Raw genomic sequence first — 21,058 nt, forward strand, 5'->3', positions numbered from 1 at the left:
ATAGGACTGTATACTCTCTGTATGGCATTATTATATTATTGTTCAGTAGCACCATATGCCACTACTCACCGCTTATTATTCAGGGCCGTTTTATGATCATTTGGTTCTCCATGTTTGGGGCCACATCCATGTTTGCCTATTGGCCTCCACAGACTTTGACTAGGGCCCAAGCGTATACTACAACGCAGGTGTCAGACCAATTCCTATATGGTGGTGTTGAGCTATGCTGAATAGTAAAAATGAAGTATTCTATTAAACATATGGCCTAAGGATACATTTTTTAATTTTAGTTTAAAAGGGATTTTCCAGCAATATAAAAATAGGAGGCAGGGGGCTGAGATGTGTCCAATGATTGCCTGAGCCGGCATTGCCACTGATTACATACCAGGTCAGGAGGGGATTAGATACAGTTTTTCTAAGATTCCTCGGTTTAGTATTGTATATAAGGAAATGAAATGTGCCAATGTAAACATATACAGTGCAACATGTCCACAGTTTATCGTTGTCCAGAAGGCTCCAACTAAAAATGATGACCCCCCAAAATCTCTGAAGAGCGGGCAATTCTACATCTACAGTATCTATCTACAGTATCTATCTATCTATCTATCTATCTATCTATCTATCTATCTCCTATCTATCTATCTATCTATCTATCTATCTATCTATCTATCTCCTATCTATCTATCTATCTATCTATCTATCTCCTATCTATCTATCTATCTATCTATCTATCTATCTATCTATCTATCTTTCTATTGATCTATCTATCAATCTATCGATCTATCTGAATAGATAATAGAATGACATACTTAACAACCAATATCATGTTCACCAGCTCTGGAACAGAGACTGTGGCATGATGTACTACAAGTCACAGCATACACATGTGGTACATGCTCCATCGAGGTCCCTGAATGTAACGTAGTTAGTTTATTATCATTATTCTTATCATTACTATTGCATTCTGGTATATGTGTCAGTCCAGAGTACAAGAAATTAATACATTTTATTTATCATCTGTTCAGATTTCAGATCCAAAGAAATAAGTCTGATCCGTCCAGTTACAAGAGTTTGGGAGACTGTTTCAAGAAGATCTATCGTAGTGAAGGGTAAGTGTGTATCATGCTTCATAAACATAAAAATATATTATAGACACAACCAGTAGTGAACCTTGCCTCTCTGCTGTCTGAGGTGGATGATCAAAAGATGCCCCTCCCTCGGTATTGAGTCCGGGGTGGGGGGGTGTTAATCTTTTGATCGTCCACCTCAGGCAGCAGGGGGTTGTGGGTACTAGCGGTAACATTACCCCCCACTGTGGCACAAAAGGCTGTGGGGCCTAATAGTGGTTGCAAGGAGGCCGCTGTGGGGCATAATAGAGGTTACAGGGGCCACAGTGGACCCTTCAAGCTCTATTATACCCACAGTTACACACCCATGAACTATTATTATACTCAACCGAGTATAATAATCGAAGCCCCAGGGGAGGTGAGGGAACAAAATAAACACTGTTAGGGCTCGTTCACACGGGGGTGGTGGGGGGCGGATTTTGACACAGAGAGTGACGTGGGAGTCGCGTCACTCTTCGGTCAAAACCCGCCTGCCACAACCATCACAGTCGCGACTTTCCCCTCCGTAGCCGGCTCAAAAGAATGTGCCGACAACAGAGGGTGCTGCCGCTAGGCGGAAGCCGCGACTCAGTGCGCCGCGGCTTCCAACTGAAGAAAGGTCATGTCGCTTCTTTTTTTCTGCTAGCAGAAAAAAAAGCAATCTACATAGACCACTATTGTAAAGGGGCAGATTTTGAAGCGAAATCCGCTGTCAAAATCCGCCCCTTTGTTCACGTGTGAACTAGCCCTTACTCACCTCTTCGGGATCCAATGTTAATCCTAGCAGGCTTTGGGCCGGAATGATAATCTCCCAGTTGTCAGGTGGTCTGGGTTATTACCATATAGGCTCAAAGCCTGTTCTAGCAGTAACAGCCTGTTGCCATACAGGCCCAAAGCCTGTGCTAGTAGTAACAGGCTATTACTACTAGCACAGGCTTCGGCCCTATATGGTACTGCTAGCACAGGCTTCGGGCCTTTATAGTAATATCCCAGACCACGTGATGTCTGGGATATTACAATATAGGCCCGAAGCCTGCTAACATCGGATCCTGGAGAGGTGAGTAACATTGTTTGTTATGTTCTACTGAAAAAGGAACCTACTGAAGTTATTGGGAGGCTTTTTTTTCAGCACTGAATCTGATGTGGATTCCACAGCAAATTCAGCGCCATTTTCCTCCGTGTGAATGCAACTTAAGCCTCCTCCTTCTGCATGGATCGGCAGTGCACTTGCATGACAAGTGCTCCATCCACCTCTATAGGGCTACCATTGCTGCATGAGATTCCAGTTCTGGCAGCCCCATAGCTGTCTGTCCCACTAATGTGATGCCATTGCATACTGTCGATGTTACCATTGTAAACAATTCCATCATGTAACCCTAAATGGCAATGTTACTATATCAAGCCCCTGCCGTTGTCTTTTACTGAGTCTCCTGGTTGGATGGAGAGATCAGGACAAGATTAAAATCAAGGAATGATGGGAAATATGGTTCACTAGTGATATGAATGTAGTCACAAAGAGGGAGGAAGTAGCTAACTTCTCTTCCAATTGTAGTTGGGTTTAAGCTGTCGTTTTGGAGCATAACTGCATGGTAAGAAAAGAACAATCACTTCTAACTAGGGTTGAGCGATCGGGTTCGGAAAAGATTGGATCCTGATCGGCAATTGAGCAAATTTCACAATCGCGATTGGGATCGGCTGGAATATGATCGGAAATCGGATTTTAAAATCAATCCTGAAATCTCAAGATCGGCTCAACCCTACTTCTAACAGAGGCAAATATTGAAGTCTGATTTAATGCAGTGAAACATTCACACTGACTGTGATGGATATCCTTGTCGTACAAGATATTTAGTCCACATTGCAATGCCAGTGCTAAACTCCCGCCTGACAAATGCGCCTTGATCCAGACATCACTGTCTACATTTGGTTAGCAGCTGTCACATATGTGAAGCTTTCTCCAGCAGGAACACACATCTTCATGCTGGTCCTCCAACAAAGTACCCGCAGATGAGAGACAATTACTCTTGTATGTTTGTGACACAGCAGAATGTCAGGCTCATATAAATGACTATTGTTAGCATCAATTAACAAGAAGAAGGCAGAGATTGGAGACTGCACTCAAGATATTCAGGCTTCACCTCAAGTAAATAGTGCAGACATGTCATGAGCCTGAGGTTCCTAGTATACCTAGTATCAATTTCCAAGATCTCACTATTAGGATGCTAGATCCTAGTATTCATCACACCATATACAACCGCCTATAGTTGAAGTCAATATTCGACCCATTTAAGAGCCTTGAAACATAATTACAAATATTAGCCAAACCAAAGTCTCCTCCAAAAGGAAAAGACATAAATCTATAGATCGCTGTTCTTGTTGGGATTCTCCCTCTGGCTAAAAATCTAGCCATGTTTCAAGGTTCTTTAAAGGGAGCCCGTCACCAGAACCAGACATGTCAACCCAGTCCCACAGATAGATAGGTTACGGTCACCTGAATATAACAGTGTTTGTGAATTGCTGCCTCTGTTGCCGAAATATCATCTTTATATCAATACCTGCCCACACTTAACCTCAGATTCTCCAAAGACCTCCTACTCCGCTCTCATCCGCTCCTCACACAACCGTCTCCAAGATTTCTCCCGCAAATCTCCCACACTCTGGAACTCCTTACCAAGACACATAAGACTGACCCCTACAATCACAGGCTTCAAGAAGGCCCTGAAGACTCACCTATTCAGGAAGGCCTACAACCTCCAATAACAATATCACCACACCGCCATCTGAACAGTCTATACCAGGGGTAGGGAACCTTTGGCTCTCCAGCTGCTGTGAAACTACAACTCCCAACATGCTCCATTCACTTCCATGTGAGTTCCAAGAACAGCAGAGCAAGTATGCATGCTGGGAGTTGTAGTTTTGCAACAGCTGGAGAGCCGTACGTTCCCTACCCCTGGTCTATACCCTCACCTTCTGTCTCTATCCCTCTTCCCTAATAGATTGTAATCCCTCGCGGGCAGGGCCCTCTACCCTACTGTGCTAGTCGGTCATTGTTAGTATTATATCTGTTAGTATATTTTGTGTATTGTATGTAAACCCCCAAATGTAAAGCACCATGGAATTAATATAATAATGTACTGCACCATGGAATTAATATAATAATGTACAGTAACATGGAATTAATAGTGCTATATAAATAAATAATAATAATAATAATAATAATTAATAATATGGAAATTAGATCTTTGGAGCAACAATGGTGTTGCCGCTTGTCTCTTGGGTGCAACGTTCTTGTTGCTTTAAAGAGCTAATATGCAAATTAACAAAAGCAGCAATATCTCAACAATGGAAGTATCAATTAACAAGGGGAGAACACATTTTACAAAAAAAAACTGTCAAAAAACTAGATTTTCGTTCCATGATTTCAACTAGTGTCAGTGCTACATTTTATAGTTTGCCATTTTAACCACTTACTGCCACAGCCATTTTTTGTGTGTTTTCTTTTTCATTTAAAAAAAAAGTTTTTTAGAGATTCAGGTGGCATTCACACAGTGGAAGTTGGCGCTGATTCTGGCGCGGACTCCGCATCAGGATCAGCGCTGAAAAAAAAGCCTTCCATTGACTTCAATGGGTTCCGTTTTCCACGTGTAATCCATTGAAATCAATGGGAAATAAAGGAAAAAGGAATGCCTAATATCTTTTTATTGATTTTAGTTTACTAAAATTATAGTTAAAGAGAGGGTGATTTTAATTTTTAGATTTACATTTTTAACCTGTTCTCGCCGTGATTTTATTTACATTTTTTTATTTTTTTTATTTATTTATATAGCGCCAACATATTCCGCAGCACTGTACAATTTAACAAAAATCTAGCTGCCATATTTTGACACCCATATCTTTTTCATATTTCTGTATACGGAGATGCATAGGATATCTTTTCCGGGGCCAGTTGTACTTTTTATGTTATATAATTTTAGGGAATGTCCATTGGTTTGATCAATTTTTGTTCAAACTTTTATTAAAGAAAAACACCCCAAAAAAACTTGATGGCACTTGACTTTATTTTTCCCCCACTACCAGAGTTTACTGTATGGGAAAAATATTTTTGTTTGGATTACGGGGTGTTTTGGACACAGAGATACTTAATGTGTATGTGTTTCACAGTAATTTTTAATTCTTATATGTATTTTATGGAAAGGGGGGTGATCTGAACCTTTAGCCTTTTTTTTTATTGAATTTATTAATCCCCTAGGGGTCTGATCACTAATGCAATCCATTACAATGTTAATTCATTGCAAAATATTGGCATTTGTATGGCACAATGAATGGCAGACAAGCCTGGGAGCCTTCAATAGGCTCTTGGCTGTCATTGGACCGGCAGTCCCCAGCAAAATGTTGCTCGGTCAGCTTAGATCGAGGTGCCAGGGACCTGAAAGCCCACGACCAGTGTGGGTATCTACTGTATAGTAAAGAAGACCCTGCATCTATGGCGGCTACTCCACTCCTGAGCAGCCACAATATTTAAATACCCGTCATCCATCCTGTACTATTATTGTGGATGTCGAGAAGAAAGCGAGTTATTATATATTTTTTAAGATTATTAGATCATTAGATCACTTGTACCTTAGACTGCAATACTATTGAGGCAGGACTTTCAGAAGGCAATAAAACAGCTCCCATGATCATGACATGTGAGGGCCTTACAAAGGAGGGAAAAAGGAAGCAACAGAAGCTGTCTGGTGCAGTGGTCACATCTGACCAGAGCATCCAAGGGGTTAACCGCTTGCAGTCAAAGATGTCTCTGATCACAGGCACTGCTGCTGAGTGACTGCTGTGTGAAGCAGCAGCTTTTGTGCTTTCACCATATTTAACGTCCTGGCATCTGCAATGAATCTTTGGAAACCTTCAGGGCAAATCTATTGCCCAGTCCCACAATGTGAGACTGGGTTGAGGTTGGTGACAGGTTCTCTTTAATGGATTGAACATTACTGATGGCACTAGCGAGACAGTTTCTTCCTTCTGGAGGAGAGCTACAATAATATGAAGACATTTTCAGGGATCACTACCTATCAGACTCCCTGCACCAGTTGTCATCTGCATAAAGAGCAGTACCCCTATAGCAAAACCAGTATCCCCCTCTGTACTGACAAGGAGCAAGACCCCAAATCAGCTGTCTACAGAAAGGCAATTCTTCTTTTTCCTTTTCCTTTCTGAGGTCACCAAAATCTATTCTAGAGTCACCAAAAACAAAGGGCTTAGCAATGACAGGGCTTCTGTCCTATTGTTTTAGCAATTGCGGGATTTCAGCACCTGATCCTACCAGTAAAAGCTTCTGATGTCATTATGAAGTGTCAAAAGTTTTACAGAATGACTGGTCCACTTTAAACTGCCATTGGTAGGACAGCCCCAGCTTTCCCAGAAACAGATATTTGCTTTATGTCAGCATTGACAGAACAGGTGCAGCACACTATTGCATGAGAATAGGTGTCTACGTGAGCTGCCCTGGAAGGGAGAGGCCTCTCCAGGATTTTTTCTTCTGGCTGCTAGAGTTTTAGGGTCCGGTTCGCATTGACAGCCACAGGAAAGTTAAGCTACTCAAGGCAGTCTGTTTATGAAGGGCTGACAGCTTTATGGCTAGCATTAACAGATTGAATGTTTATTGGGGCAAATGTTTGTACGGAGGATTAGCCTAGAAACCTGGGCTCCGGCCTTTAGACATTTGCAAATACTCTCAGGGATCAGATGGTGTTAAAATTTTCCTTTCGTAGTTTCCATCAGCTTGTCCTCCACATGCCAGTAGTGTTCTCTGCTCCCCATCCCTTCAGCCTCCAATGTCAGAATAAAGAATTAATGACTTTATAAAGATCTATTTTTTCGTTAGCGTTGTATTTTCCCTCTGACTGAGCCAGCATATGCTGTGTGTAGATGTACTAGACTGGTCTGTGGCCCCCAGCTGGCTTGGAAACCCCATAGCCCTGTTTTATGGCATTATTTTTAACAGGATCCAGCCTATAACTATGAATGGCACATAGTGCCTTTTTCCAATACAGTTATTTTTCCAGACATTTCAGAGCCTTGACGTGGCTTTTGCTTATTTACGGTGGATATTCCTGGCTCGCTTATATGTTAGTCACCTGCTCTTGTTTTCTGACTTTGGCTCCTAATCGATACAGCACGCAAGGACCACAAGTATCACGATAACTTGCACTAACCAAATCTATGTTACGCCATTCCAATTTTTTCTGTTTTGTCAAAATATCTTTTTATTAGACTTGTGATTCTGATATAGTATTGTAGTTAAGGATACTTAAAGGGGTTATGCAGTTTGTAATGAATAGGATAGGCCATTAGGATCATACACCTGGAACCTTGCAGATCAGCTATGTTAGGGCAGTTTGGTTCCCAGTAATATTTGTATGGTGAAAAACCAGCGTAATTCTTCTCATATAAACATTACCTAGAGGCACACTGCCATGGTACAGCTGATCTGCGAGGTTCCAGTTGTTGGATCCCGCAGGATCTAATATTAGTGGCCTATCTTAAAAATAGTCTATCCATATTAGTAGCTGGATAAACTCTTTAACCTAACATGCATGTTTATTAGCCGCATATACCAAGGGGTTTATTAAATCTGGACGTGAAACCGTGGTTTCTGGTGTGATTCACCCACGGAAACCATGGCAAAATCGAACAGAAGCCTCTGTCACTATCTCCCATTGTTTCCCGATGGTTCTGGGAGCTGATGTTAAGGCGTAATCTGCCCCAAATCACATTTGTGTTTGTGCCTTAGAGGTTGCCCTATAAGGTGTTGTATATCCTGTATATATTATATGCAGAACAGAGCAGGTCATCCGGAGGGAAGGACAGTCAGATTGGTAACCTGGACATAACTCACAGCACCTTAGTAATTGACAGACCTAGGGTCTACTGTCCTAAAATGATGCTACAAGTATGGGACAGTAGACGCCTGGTCTGACTGAAACTCACATCATCATATATCACTATACATTGAGTCCAGTTCAGCAGAGTCAGGGTCGGTTTGTGAAATGAGACTGAACTTGACTATCTGAATTGGCCCTTATTCCTATTACTGAGCCTTAAAGGGGTTGTCCCATCACAAGGCTCCTATCTATACTGCTTGTTAATGTGAATGTAAGACTTTTCCCTAAATACATTGCTTCAGCAAAACTGCTTTGTTTGTCCACCATCTTACTTTATTAATTTTTTTTTTTTTGACACATCCCTTGACTTATCTGGTCATAAGTAGAGATGAGCGAACAGTGTTCTATCGAACTCATGTTCGATCGGATATTAGGCTGTTCGGCATGTTCGAATCGAATCGAACACCGCGTGGTAAAGTGCGCCATTACTCGATTCCCCTCCCACCTTCCCTGGCACCTTTTTTGCTCCAATAACAGCGCAGGGTAGGTGGGACAGGAACTACGACACCGGTGACGTTGAAAAAAGTAGGCAAAACCCATTGGCTGCCGAAAACATGTGACCTCTAATTTAAAAGAACAGCGACGCCCAGCTTCGCGTCATTCTGAGCTTGCAATTCACCGGGGACGGAGGTTTCCGTCCAGTTAGCTAGGGCTTAGATTCTGGGTAGGCAGGGACAGGCTAGGATAGGAAGGAGAAGACAACCACAACAGCTCTTATAAGAGCTAAATTCCAGGGAGAAGCTTGTCAGTGTGACGTGGCACTGACGGGCTCAATCGCCGCAACCCAGCTTTCCGCGGATCCTGAATGGAATACACTGACAGTGTATTCCCGTATACCCGATATATACCCCCGATACCCGTTCCAACGGTGTGCCCCCCCACCTTCACCTCAGAAATACCCTGCAAGTCCCCTAGCAATAGAATTGGGGCTATATACACCCACTATTTTTGCTACTGCCATATAGTGCCATTGTCTCACTGGGAATTCAAAGAATATATTGGGCTTACATATAACTTCAATTCCAGGGAGAAGCTTGTCAGTGTAACGTGGCACTGACGGGCTCAATCGCCGCAACCCAGCTTTCCCAGGATCCTGAATGGAACACACTGACAGTGTATTCCCGTATACCCCATATATACACCCCAAATCCCCGTTCCAACGGTGTGCCCCCCCACCTTCACCTCAGAAATACCCTGCAAGTCCCCTAGCAATAGAATTGGGGCTATATACACCCACTATTTTTGCTACTGGTATATAGTGCCATTGTCTGACTGGGAATTCAAAGAATATATTGGGGTTACGTGCACCCACAATTTTTGCTACTGGTATATAGTGCCATTGTCTCACTGGGAATTCAAAGAATATATTGGGGTTACGTGCACCCACAATTTTTGCTACTGGTATATAGTGCCATTGTCTGACTGGGAATTCAAAGAATATATTGGGGTTACAAATACCCTCATTTCTTGCTACTGCCATATAGTGCCAGTTTCTGACTGGTAATTCAAAGAATATATTGGGGTTACAAATACCCTCATTTCTTGCTACTGGTATATAGTGCCATTGTCTGACTGGGAATTCAAAGAATATATTGGGGTTACAAATACCCTCATTTCTTGCTACTGCCATATAGTGCCAGTTTCTGACTGGTAATTCAAAGAATATATTGGGGTTACGTGCACCCACAATTTTTGCTACTGGTATATAGTACTATTGTCTGACTGGGAATTCAAAGAATATATTGGGGTTACAAATACCCTCATTTCTTGCTACTGGTATATAGTGCCATTGTCTGACTGGGAATTCAAAGAATATATTGGGGTTACAAATACCCTCATTTCTTGCTACTGGTATATAGTGCCATTGTCTGACTGGTAATTCAAAGAATATATTGGGGTTATAAATACCCTCATTTCTTGCTACTGCCATATAGTGCCATTGTCTGACTGGTAATTCAAAGAATATATTGGGGTTATAAATACCCTCATTTCTTGCTACTGGTATATAGTGCCATTGTCTGACTGGGAATTCAAAGAATATATTGGGGTTATAAATACCCTCATTTCTTGCTACTGGTATATAGTGCCATTGTCTGACTGGGAATTCAAAGAATATATTGGGGTTACAAATACCCTCATTTCTTGCTACTGCCATATAGTGCCAGTTTCTGACTGGCAATTCAAAGAATATATTGGGGTTACGTGCACCCACAATTTTTGCTACTGGTATATAGTGCCATTGTCTGACTGGGAATTCAAAGAATATATTGGGGTTACAAATACCCTCATTTCTTGCTACTGGTATATAGTGCCATTGTCTGACTGGGAATTCAAAGAATATATTGGGGTTACAAATACCCTCATTTCTTGCTACTGCCATATAGTGCCAGTTTCTGACTGGTAATTCAAAGAATATATTGGGGTTATAAATACCCTCATTTCTTGCTACTGGTATATAGTGCCATTGTCTGACTGGGAATTCAAAGAATATATTGGGGTTATAAATACCCTCATTTCTTGCTACTGGTATATAGTGCCATTGTCTGACTGGGAATTCAAAGAATATATTGGGGTTATAAATACCCTCATTTCTTGCTACTGCCATATAGTGCCAGTTTCTGACTGGTAATTCAAAGAATATATTGGGGTTATAAATACCCTCATTTCTTGCTACTGCCATATAGTGCCATTGTCTGACTGGTAATTCAAAGAATATATTGGGGTTATAAATACCCTCATTTCTTGCTACTGGTATATAGTGCCATTGTCTGACTGGGAATTCAAAGAATATATTGGGGTTACAAATACCCTCATTTCTTGCTACTGCCATATAGTGCCAGTTTCTGACTGGTAATTCAAAGAATATATTGGGGTTATAAATACCCTCATTTCTTGCTACTGGTATATAGTGCCATTGTCTGACTGGGAATTCAAAGAATATATTGGGGTTATAAATACCCTCATTTCTTGCTACTGATATATAGTGCCATTGTCTGACTGGGAATTCAAAGAATATATTGGGGTTACAAATACCCTCATTTCTTGCTACTGCCATATAGTGCCAGTTTCTGACTGGTAATTCAAAGAATATATTGGGGTTATAAATACCCTCATTTCTTGCTACTGGTATATAGTGCCATTGTCTGACTGGGAATTCAAAGAATATATTGGGGTTACAAATACCCTCATTTCTTGCTACTGCCATATAGTGCCAGTTTCTGACTGGTAATTCAAAGAATATATTGGGGTTACCTGCACCCACAATTTTTGCTACTGGTATAGAGTGCCATTGTCTGACTGGGAATTCAAAGAATATATTGGGGTTACAAATACCCTCATTTCTTGCTACTGCCATATAGTGCCAGTTTCTGACTGGTAATTCAAAGAATATATTGGGGTTACCTGCACCCACAATTTTTGCTACTGGTATATAGTGCCATTGTCTGACTGGGAATTCAAAGAATATATTGGGGTTACAAATACCCTCATTTCTTGCTACTGGTATATAGTGCCATTGTCTGACTGGGAATTCAAAGAATATATTGGGGTTACAAATACCCTCATTTCTTGCTACTGGTATATAGTGCCATTGTCTGACTGGTAATTCAAAGAATATATTGGGGTTATAAATACCCTCATTTCTTGCTACTGGTATATAGTGCCATTGTCTGACTGGGAATTCAAAGAATATATTGGGGTTATAAATACCCTCATTTCTTGCTACTGGTATATAGTGCCATTGTCTGACTGGGAATTCAAAGAATATATTGGGGTTACAAATACCCTCATTTCTTGCTACTGCCATATAGTGCCAGTTTCTGACTGGTAATTCAAAGAATATATTGGGGTTACGTGCACCCACAATTTTTGCTACTGGTATATAGTGCCATTGTCTGACTGGGAATTCAAAGAATATATTGGGGTTACAAATACCCTCATTTCTTGCTACTGGTATATAGTGCCATTGTCTGACTGGGAATTCAAAGAATATATTGGGGTTACAAATACCCTCATTTCTTGCTACTGCCATATAGTGCCAGTTTCTGACTGGTAATTCAAAGAATATATTGGGGTTATAAATACCCTCATTTCTTGCTACTGGTATATAGTGCCATTGTCTGACTGGGAATTCAAAGAATATATTGGGGTTATAAATACCCTCATTTCTTGCTACTGGTATATAGTGCCATTGTCTGACTGGGAATTCAAAGAATATATTGGGGTTACGTGCACCCACAATTTTTACTACTGGTATATAGTGCCAATTTCTAACTGGGAATTCAAAATGCGCAAGGCTCCCGGAAAGGGACGTGGACGAGGCCGTGGGCGAGGTCGGGGGAATGGTTCTGGGGAGCAAGGTAGCAGTGAAGCCACAGGGCGTCCCGTGCCTACTCCTGTGGGGCAGCAAGCATTGCGCCACTCCACAGTGCCAGGGTTGCTTGCCACATTAACTAAACTGCAGGGTACAAACCTTAGTAGGCCCGAGAACCAGGAACAGGTCTTGCAATGGCTGTCAGAGAACGCTTACAGCACATTGTCCAGCAGCCAGTCAGACTCTGCCTCCTCTCCTCCTATTACCCAACAGTCTTGTCCTCCTTCCTCCCAAAATTCCCAAGCTTCACAGAACAATAACCCCAACTGTCCCTGCTCCCCAGAGCTGTTCTCCGCTCCTTTCATTATCCCTCAACCTGCCTCTCCACGTCACGATTCCACAAACCTAACAGAGGAGCATCTGTGTCCAGATGCTCAAACACTAGAGTCTCCTCCATCTCCGTTCGATTTGGTGGTGGATGACCAGCAACCCACCCTCATCGACGATGATGTGACGCAGTTGCCGTCAGGGCATCCAGTTGACCGGCGCATTGTGCGGGAGGAGGAGATGAGACAGGAGTTGGAAGAGGAAGTGGTGGATGATGAGGACACTGACCCGACCTGGACAGGGGGGATGTCAAGCGGGGAAAGTAGTGTGGATGTTGAGGCAGGTGCAGCACCAAAAAGGGTAGCTAGAGGCAGAGGTCAGCAGCTTAGGCGAAGCCAGGCCACACCCGGAATCTCCCAAGATGTTCCAGTTCGTACCCAGCCCTGAAAAACTCCCACCTCGAGGGCACGTTTCTCGAAGGTGTGGAGTTTTTTCAAGGAATGCGCCGAGGACAGATATAGTGTTGTCTGCACAATTTGCCTCTCGAAATTGATTAGGGGCTCTGAGAAGAGCAACCTGTCCACCACTTCAATGCGCCGTCATTTGGAATCCAAGCACTGGAATCAGTGTCAGGCAGCAACGGCAGGACAAAGGCCGCCTGCCGTTCACGCCACTGCCACTGCCACTGCCTCTGCCTCTGCCACTGCCACTGCTGACTGTGCTGGCGATGCACTCCAGAGGACGAGCCAGGACACCACTTCATCTGCCTCCGCCACTTTGTTGACTTCTCCCTCATCCTCCCCTGTTCCTGTCTTATCTCCTTCTCCTGCACCATCAAAGGCACCATCAGGCGCTTCTTTACAACAACCCACCATCTCTCAGACATTGGAGCGGCGGCAGAAATACACTGCTAACCACCCACACGCGCAAGCCTTGAACGCCAACATCGCTAAACTGCTGGCCCAGGAGATGTTGGCTTTCCGGCTTGTTGAAACTCCCGCCTTCCTGGACCTGATGGCAACTGCGGCACCTCGCTATGCCGTCCCTAGCCGTCACTACTTCTCCCGGTGTGCCGACCCCGCCTTGCACCAGCACGTGTCACTCAACATCAGGCGGGCCCTTAGTTCCGCGCTTTGCACAAAGGTCCACTTGACCACCGACGCGTGGACAAGTGCATGCGGACAGGGACGCTACATTTCACTGACGGCACACTGGGTGAATGTAGTTGAGGCTGGGACTGCTTCCCAAACTGGCCCGGTGTACCTCGTCTCCCCGCCTAACATTCCTGGCAGGGACACGAGAAGAACACCCCCCTCCTCCTCCTCCTCTACCGCCTCCTCCTCCGCCACCGCCTCCTCCTCCGCCACCGCCTCCTCCTCCGCTGTTAGATTGACCCCAGCTACGAGTTGGAAACGTTGCAGCACTGGCGTTGGTAGACGTCAGCAGGCTGTGCTGAAGCTGATCAGCTTGGGGGACAGACAGCACACTGCCTCCGAGGTGAGGGATGCCCTCCTCGATGAGACGGCAATATGGTTTGAGCCGCTGCACCTGGGCCCAGGCATGGTCGTTTGTGATAACGGCCGGAACCTGGTAGCAGCTCTGGAGCTTGCCGGACTCCAACATGTTCCATGCCTGGCCCACGTCTTCAACCTAGTGGTGCAACGTTTCCTAAAGAGCTACCCCAATGTTCCAGAGCTACTGGTGAAAGTGCGGCGCATGTGCGCCCACTTTCGCAAGTCGACAGTAGCCGCTGCTAGCTTAAAATCTCTCCAGCAACGCCTGCATGTGCCACAACACCGGCTTTTGTGCGACGTCCCCACACGCTGGAACTCAACGTTTCAGATGTTGAATAGAGTGGTTGAGCAGCAGAGACCTTTGATGGAATACCAGCTACAAAACCCTAGGGTGCCACAAAGTCAGCTGCCTCAGTTTCACATCCATGAGTGGCCATGGATGAGAGACCTTTGTGACATCCTACGGGTCTTTGAGGAGTCCACAAGGAGGGTGAGCTCTGAGGATGCGATGGTGAGCCTTACAATCCCGCTCTTGTGTGTTCTGAGAGAATCCCTGATTGACATCAGGGATAACTCAGATCACACAGAGGAGTTAGGGATAGCATCCGATCCGTCACAGCTGGAGAGTAGGTCCACACATCTGTCCGCTTCACTGCGTTTAATGGAGGAGGAGGAGGAGGAGGAGGAGGAGGAGGAGGAGGAAGAAGAAGAAGAGTTGTCCGATGATGTGATGGTGATACAGGAGGCTTCCGGGCAACTTCGAATCGTCCCATTGTTGCAGCGCGGATGGGTAGACATGGAGGATGAGGAGGAAATGGAGATTGAACTTTCCGGTGGGGCCAGAGGAGTCATGCCAACTAACACTGTGGCAGACATGGCTGAGTTCATGTTGGGGTGCTTTACAACCGACAAGCGTATTGTCAAAATCATGGAGGACAACCAGTACTGGATCTTTGCTATCCTTGACCCCCGGTATAAAAACAACATCTCGTCTTTTATTCCGGTAGAGGGGAGGGCCAATCGCATCAATGCTTGCCACAGGCAATTGGTGCAGAATATGATGGAGATGTTTCCAGCATGTGACGTTGGCGGCAGGGAGGGCAGTTCCTCCAGTAGGCAACCAAGTTCTCACCGGTCCACACAAACGAGGGGCACACTGTCTAAGGTCTGGGACACCTTGATGGCACCCCCTCGCCAAAGTGCCGCCACGGAGGGTCCTAGTGTCACCAGGCGTGAGAAGTATAGGCGCATGTTGCGGGAATACCTTTCCGACCACAGCCCTGTCCTCTCCGACCCCTCTGCGCCCTACACGTATTGGGTGTCGAAGTTGGACCTGTGGCTTGAACTTGCCCTATATGCCTTGGAGGTGCTGTCCTGTCCTGCCGCCAGCGTCCTATCTGAGAGGGTGTTCAGTGCAGCCGGTGGCATCATCACTGACAAGCGCACCCGTCTGTCAGCTGAGAGTGCCGACCGGCTCACTTTGATAAAAATGAACCACCACTGGATAGAGCCTTCATTTTTGGGCCCACCTGTGTAAAGCACCCCAACATGAAACTCCATGTCTGTACTCAACCTCTCCAATTCCTCCGCATCCTCATACTCATCCACCATAAGCGTTGCACAATTCTGCTAATACTAGGCTCCCTCCACCCTGATTTCCCCCAACTCTGCTGGTTAGAGGCTCCCTCCACCCTGATTTCCACCAACTCTGCTGGTTAGAGGCTCCCTCCACCCTGATTTCCACCAACTCTGCTGTTTAGAGACTCCCTCCACCCTGCTTTCCCACAACTCTGCTGGTTAGAGGCTCCCTCCACCCTGCTTTCCCACAACTCTGCTGGTTAGAGGCTCCCTCCACCCTGATTTCCACCAACTCTGCTGGTTAGAGGCTCCCTCCACCCTGCTTTCCCACAACTCTGCTGGTTAGAGGCTCCCTCCACCCTGATTTCCACCAACTCTGCTGGTTAGAGGCTCCCTCCACCATGAATTGGTCCAAACTGGGCTGTTTAGAGGCTCCCTCCACCATGAATTGGTCCAAACTGGGGTTTTTAGAGGCTCCCTCCACCATGAATTGGTCCAAACTGGGCTATTTAGAGGCTCCCTCCACCATGAATTGGTCCAAATTGGGGTTTTTAGAGGCTCCCTCCACCATGAATTGGTCCAAACTGGGCTGGTTAGAGGCTCCCTCCACCATGAATTTGCCCAAACTGGGCTGTTTAGAGGCTCCCTCCACCATGAATTTGCCCAAACTGGGCTGTTTAGAGGCTCCCTCCACCATGAATTGGTCCAAACTGGGGTTTTTAGAGGCTCCCTCCACCATGAATTGGTCCAAACTGGGCTGTTTATAGGCTCCCTCCACCATGAATTGGTCCAAACTGGGGTTTTTAGAGGCTCCCTCCACCATGAATTGGTCCAAACTGGGCTGGTTAGAGGCTCCCTCCACCATGAATTTGCCCAAACTGGGCTGTTTAGAGGCTCCCTCCACCATGAATTGGTCCAAACTGGGGTTTTTAGAGGCTCCCTCCACCATGAATTTGCCCAAACTGGGCTGTTTAGAGGCTCCCTCCACCATGAATTTGCCCAAACTGGGCTGTTTAGAGGCTCCCTCCACCATGAATTGGTCCAAACTGGGGTTTTTAGAGGCTCCCTCCACCATGAATTGGTCCAAACTGGGGGTTTTTAGAGGCTCCCTCCACCATGAATTTGCCCAAACTGGGCTGTTTAGAGGCTCCCTCCATCATGAATTGGTCCAAACTGGGCTGGTTAGAGGCTCCCTCCACCATGAATTTGCCCAAACTGGGCTGTTTAGAGGCTCCCTCCACCATGAATTTTCCCAAACTGGGCTGTTTAGAGGCTCCCTCCACCATGAATTGGTCCAAACTGGGGTTTTTAGAGGCTCCCTCCACCATGAATTGGTCCAAACTGGGGTTTTTAGAGGCTCCCTCCACCATGAATTTGCCCAAACTGGGCTGTTTAGAGGCTCCCTCCACCATGAATTTGCCCAAACTGGGCTGTTTAGAGGCTCCCTCCACCATGAATTGGTCCAAACTGGGGTTTTTAGAGGCTCCCTCCACCATGAATTGGTCCAAACTGGGCTGTTTATAGGCTCCCTCCACCATGAATTGGTCCAAACTGGGGTTTTTAGAGGCTCCCTCCACCATGAATTGGTCCAAACTGGGCTGGTTAGAGGCTCCCTCCACCATGAATTTGCCCAAACTGGGCTGTTTAGAGGCTCCCTCCACCATGAATTTGCCCAAACTGGGCTGTTTAGAGGCTCCCTCCACCATGAATTGGTCCAAACTGGGGTTTTTAGAGGCTCCCTCCACCATGAATTGGTCCAAACTGGGCTGTTTAGAGGCTCCCTCCACCATGAATTGGTCCAAACTGGGGTTTTTAGAGGCTCCCTCCACCATGAATTGGTCCAAACTGGGGTTTTTAGAGGCTCCCTCCACCATGAATTTGCCCAAACTGGGCTGTTTAGAGGCTCCCTCCACCATGAATTTGCCCAAACTGAGCTGTTTAGAGGCTCCCTCCACCATGAATTGGTCCAAACTGGGGTTTTTAGAGGCTCCCTCCACCATGAATTGGTCCAAACTGGGGTTTTTAGAGGCTCCCTCCACCATGAATTTGCCCAAACTGGGCTGTTTAGAGGCTCCCTCCACCATGAATTTGCCCAAACTGGGCTGTTTAGAGGCTCCCTCCACCATGAATTGGTCCAAACTGGGCTGTTTAGAGGCTCCCTCCACCATGAATTGGTCCAAACTGGGGTTTTTAGAGGCTCCCTCCACCATGAATTGGTCCAAACTGGGCTGGTTAGAGGCTCCCTCCACCATGAATTGGTCCAAACTGGGGTTTTTAGAGGCTCCCTCCACCATGAATTTGCCCAAACTGGGCTGGTTAGAGGCTCCCTCCACCATGAATTTTCCCAAACTGGGCTGTTTATAGGCTCCCTCCACCATGAATTGGTCCAAACTGGGGTTTTTAGAGGCTCCCTCCACCATGAATTGGTCCAAACTGGGGTTTTTAGAGGCTCCCTCCACCATGAATTTGCCCAAACTGGGCTGTTTAGAGGCTCCCTCCACCATGAATTTGCCCAAACTGGGCTGTTTAGAGGCTCCCTCCACCATGAATTTGCCCAAACTGGGCTGTTTAGAGGCTCCCTCCACCATGAATTTGCCCAAACTGGGCTGTTTAGAGGCTCCCTCCACCATGAATTTGCCCAAACTGGGCTGTTTAGAGGCTCCCTCCACCATGAATTGGTCCAAACTGGGGTTTTTAGAGGCTCCCTCCACCATGAATTTGCCCAAACTGGGCTGTTTATAGGCTCCCTCCACCATGAATTGGTCCAAACTGGGGTTTTTAGAGGCTCCCTCCACCATGAATTGGTCCAAACTGGGGTTTTTAGAGGCTCCCTCCACCATGAATTTGCCCAAACTGGGCTGTTTAGAGGCTCCCTCCACCATGAATTTTCCCAAACTGGGCTGTTTATAGGCTCCCTCCACCATGAATTGGTCCAAACTGGGGTTTTTAGAGGCTCCCTCCACCATGAATTGGTCCAAACTGGGGTTTTTAGAGGCTCCCTCCACCATGAATTTGCCCAAACTGGGCTGTTTAGAGGCTCCCTCCACCATGAATTTTCCCAAACTGGGCTGTTTAGAGGCTCCCTCCACCATGAATTGGTCCAAACTGGGGTTTTTAGAGGCTCCCTCCACCATGAATTGGTCCAAACTGGGCTGGTTAGAGGCTCCCTCCACCATGAATTGGTCCAAACTGGGGTTTTTAGAGGCTCCCTCCACCATGAATTTGCCCAAACTGGGCTGTTTAGAGGCTCCCTCCACCATGAATTGGTCCAAACTGGGGTTTTTAGAGGCTCCCTCCACCATGAATTGGTCCAAACTGGGCTGTTTATAGGCTCCCTCCACCATGAATTGGTTCAAACTGGGGTTTTTAGAGGCTCCCTCCACCATGAATTGGTCCAAACTGGGGTTTTTAGAGGCTCCCTCCACCATGAATTTGCCCAAACTGGGCTGTTTAGAGGCTCCCTCCACCATGAATTTTCCCAAACTGGGCTGTTTAGAGGCTCCCTCCACCATGAATTGGTCCAAACTGGGGTTTTTAGAGGCTCCCTCCACCATGAATTGGTCCAAACTGGGCTGTTTAGAGGCTCCCTCCACCATGAATTGGTCCAAACTGGGGTTTTTAGAGGCTCCCTCCACCATGAATTGGTCCAAACTGGAGGTTTTTAGAGGCTCCCTCCACCATGAATTTGCCCAAACTGGGCTGTTTAGAGCCTCCCTCCATCATGAATTGGTCCATACTGGGGTTTTTAGAGGCTCCCTCCACCATGAATTGGTCCAAACTGGGGTTTTTAGAGGCTCCCTCCACCATGAATTTGCCCAAACTGGGCTGTTTAGAGGCTCCCTCCACCATGAATTTGCCCAAACTGGGCTGTTTAGAGGCTCCCTCCACCATGAATTGGTCCAAACTGGGGTTTTTAGAGGCTCCCTCCACCATGAATTGGTCTAAACTGGGGTTTTTAGAGGCTCCCTCCACCATGAATTTGCCCAAACTGGGCTGTTTAGAGGCTCCCTCCATCATGAATTGGTCCAAACTGGGGTTTTTAGAGGCTCCCTCCACCATGAATTGGTCCAAACTGGGGTTTTTAGAGGCTCCCTCCACCATGAATTGGTCCAAACTGGGGTTTTTAGAGGCTCCCTCCACCATGAATTTGCCCAAACTGGGCTGTTTAGAGGCTCCCTCCACCATGAATTGGTCCAAACTGGGGTTTTTAGAGGCTCCCTCCACCATGAATTGGTCCAAACTGGGCTGTTTATAGGCTCCCTCCACCATGAATTGGTTCAAACTGGGGTTTTTAGAGGCTCCCTCCACCATGAATTGGTCCAAACTGGGGTTTTTAGAGGCTCCCTCCACCATGAATTTGCCCAAACTGGGCTGTTTAGAGGCTCCCTCCACCATGAATTTTCCCAAACTGGGCTGTTTAGAGGCTCCCTCCACCATGAATTGGTCCAAACTGGGGTTTTTAGAGGCTCCCTCCACCATGAATTGGTCCAAACTGGGCTGTTTAGAGGCTCCCTCCACCATGAATTGGTCCAAACTGGGGTTTTTAGAGGCTCCCTCCACCATGAATTGGTCCAAACTGGAGGTTTTTAGAGGCTCCCTCCACCATGAATTTGCCCAAACTGGGCTGTTTAGAGCCTCCCTCCATCATGAATTGGTCCATACTGGGGTTTTTAGAGGCTCCCTCCACCATGAATTGGTCCAAACTGGGGTTTTTAGAGGCTCCCTCCACCATGAATTTGCCCAAACTGGGCTGTTTAGAGGCTCCCTCCACCATGAATTTGCCCAAACTGGGCTGTTTAGAGGCTCCCTCCACCATGAATTGGTCCAAACTGGGGTTTTTAGAGGCTCCCTCCACCATGAATTGGTCTAAACTGGGGTTTTTAGAGGCTCCCTCCACCATGAATTTGCCCAAACTGGGCTGTTTAGAGGCTCCCTCCATCATGAATTGGTCCAAACTGGGGTTTTTAGAGGCTCCCTCCACCATGAATTGGTCCAAACTGGGGTTTTTAGAGGCTCCCTCCACCATGAATTGGTCCAAACTGGGGTTTTTAGAGGCTCCCTCCACCATGAATTTGCCCAAACTCTGCTCGTTAGAGGCTCAATTCACCCTGATTTTCAAAACAAATGTTGGTGCCAACCTCAACTTACTACAAGGGCCAAATTCACTGCTGGTGACAAGCTCTCCTCACTGCAAGTGCCAAATACACATGTTTCAAGGTGTTTTCCTACTGTCAGAGAGGTGGTATTGAGTGTGTAAAGTGTGTAGTTGTTAGGCTGTGATGT

At 46.0% G+C, this 21,058-nt stretch overlaps 1 protein-coding gene across 1 annotated transcript in view; it reads left to right on the forward strand.

Annotated features, from left to right (window-relative positions):
- SLC25A21 (solute carrier family 25 member 21) overlaps positions 1-21,058 on the forward strand; it is a 249,608-nt gene that overhangs the window by 151,707 nt on the left and 76,843 nt on the right. The window contains exon 4 of the mRNA XM_075282913.1: positions 1,026-1,109. Within this exon, the coding sequence (XP_075139014.1) occupies positions 1,026-1,109 (84 nt within the window). The remainder of the gene's footprint in view (positions 1-1,025; positions 1,110-21,058) is intronic.

Source organism: Leptodactylus fuscus, chromosome 7 (assembly GCF_031893055.1).
Source record: "Leptodactylus fuscus isolate aLepFus1 chromosome 7, aLepFus1.hap2, whole genome shotgun sequence".
NCBI lineage: Eukaryota > Metazoa > Chordata > Amphibia > Anura > Leptodactylidae > Leptodactylus > Leptodactylus fuscus.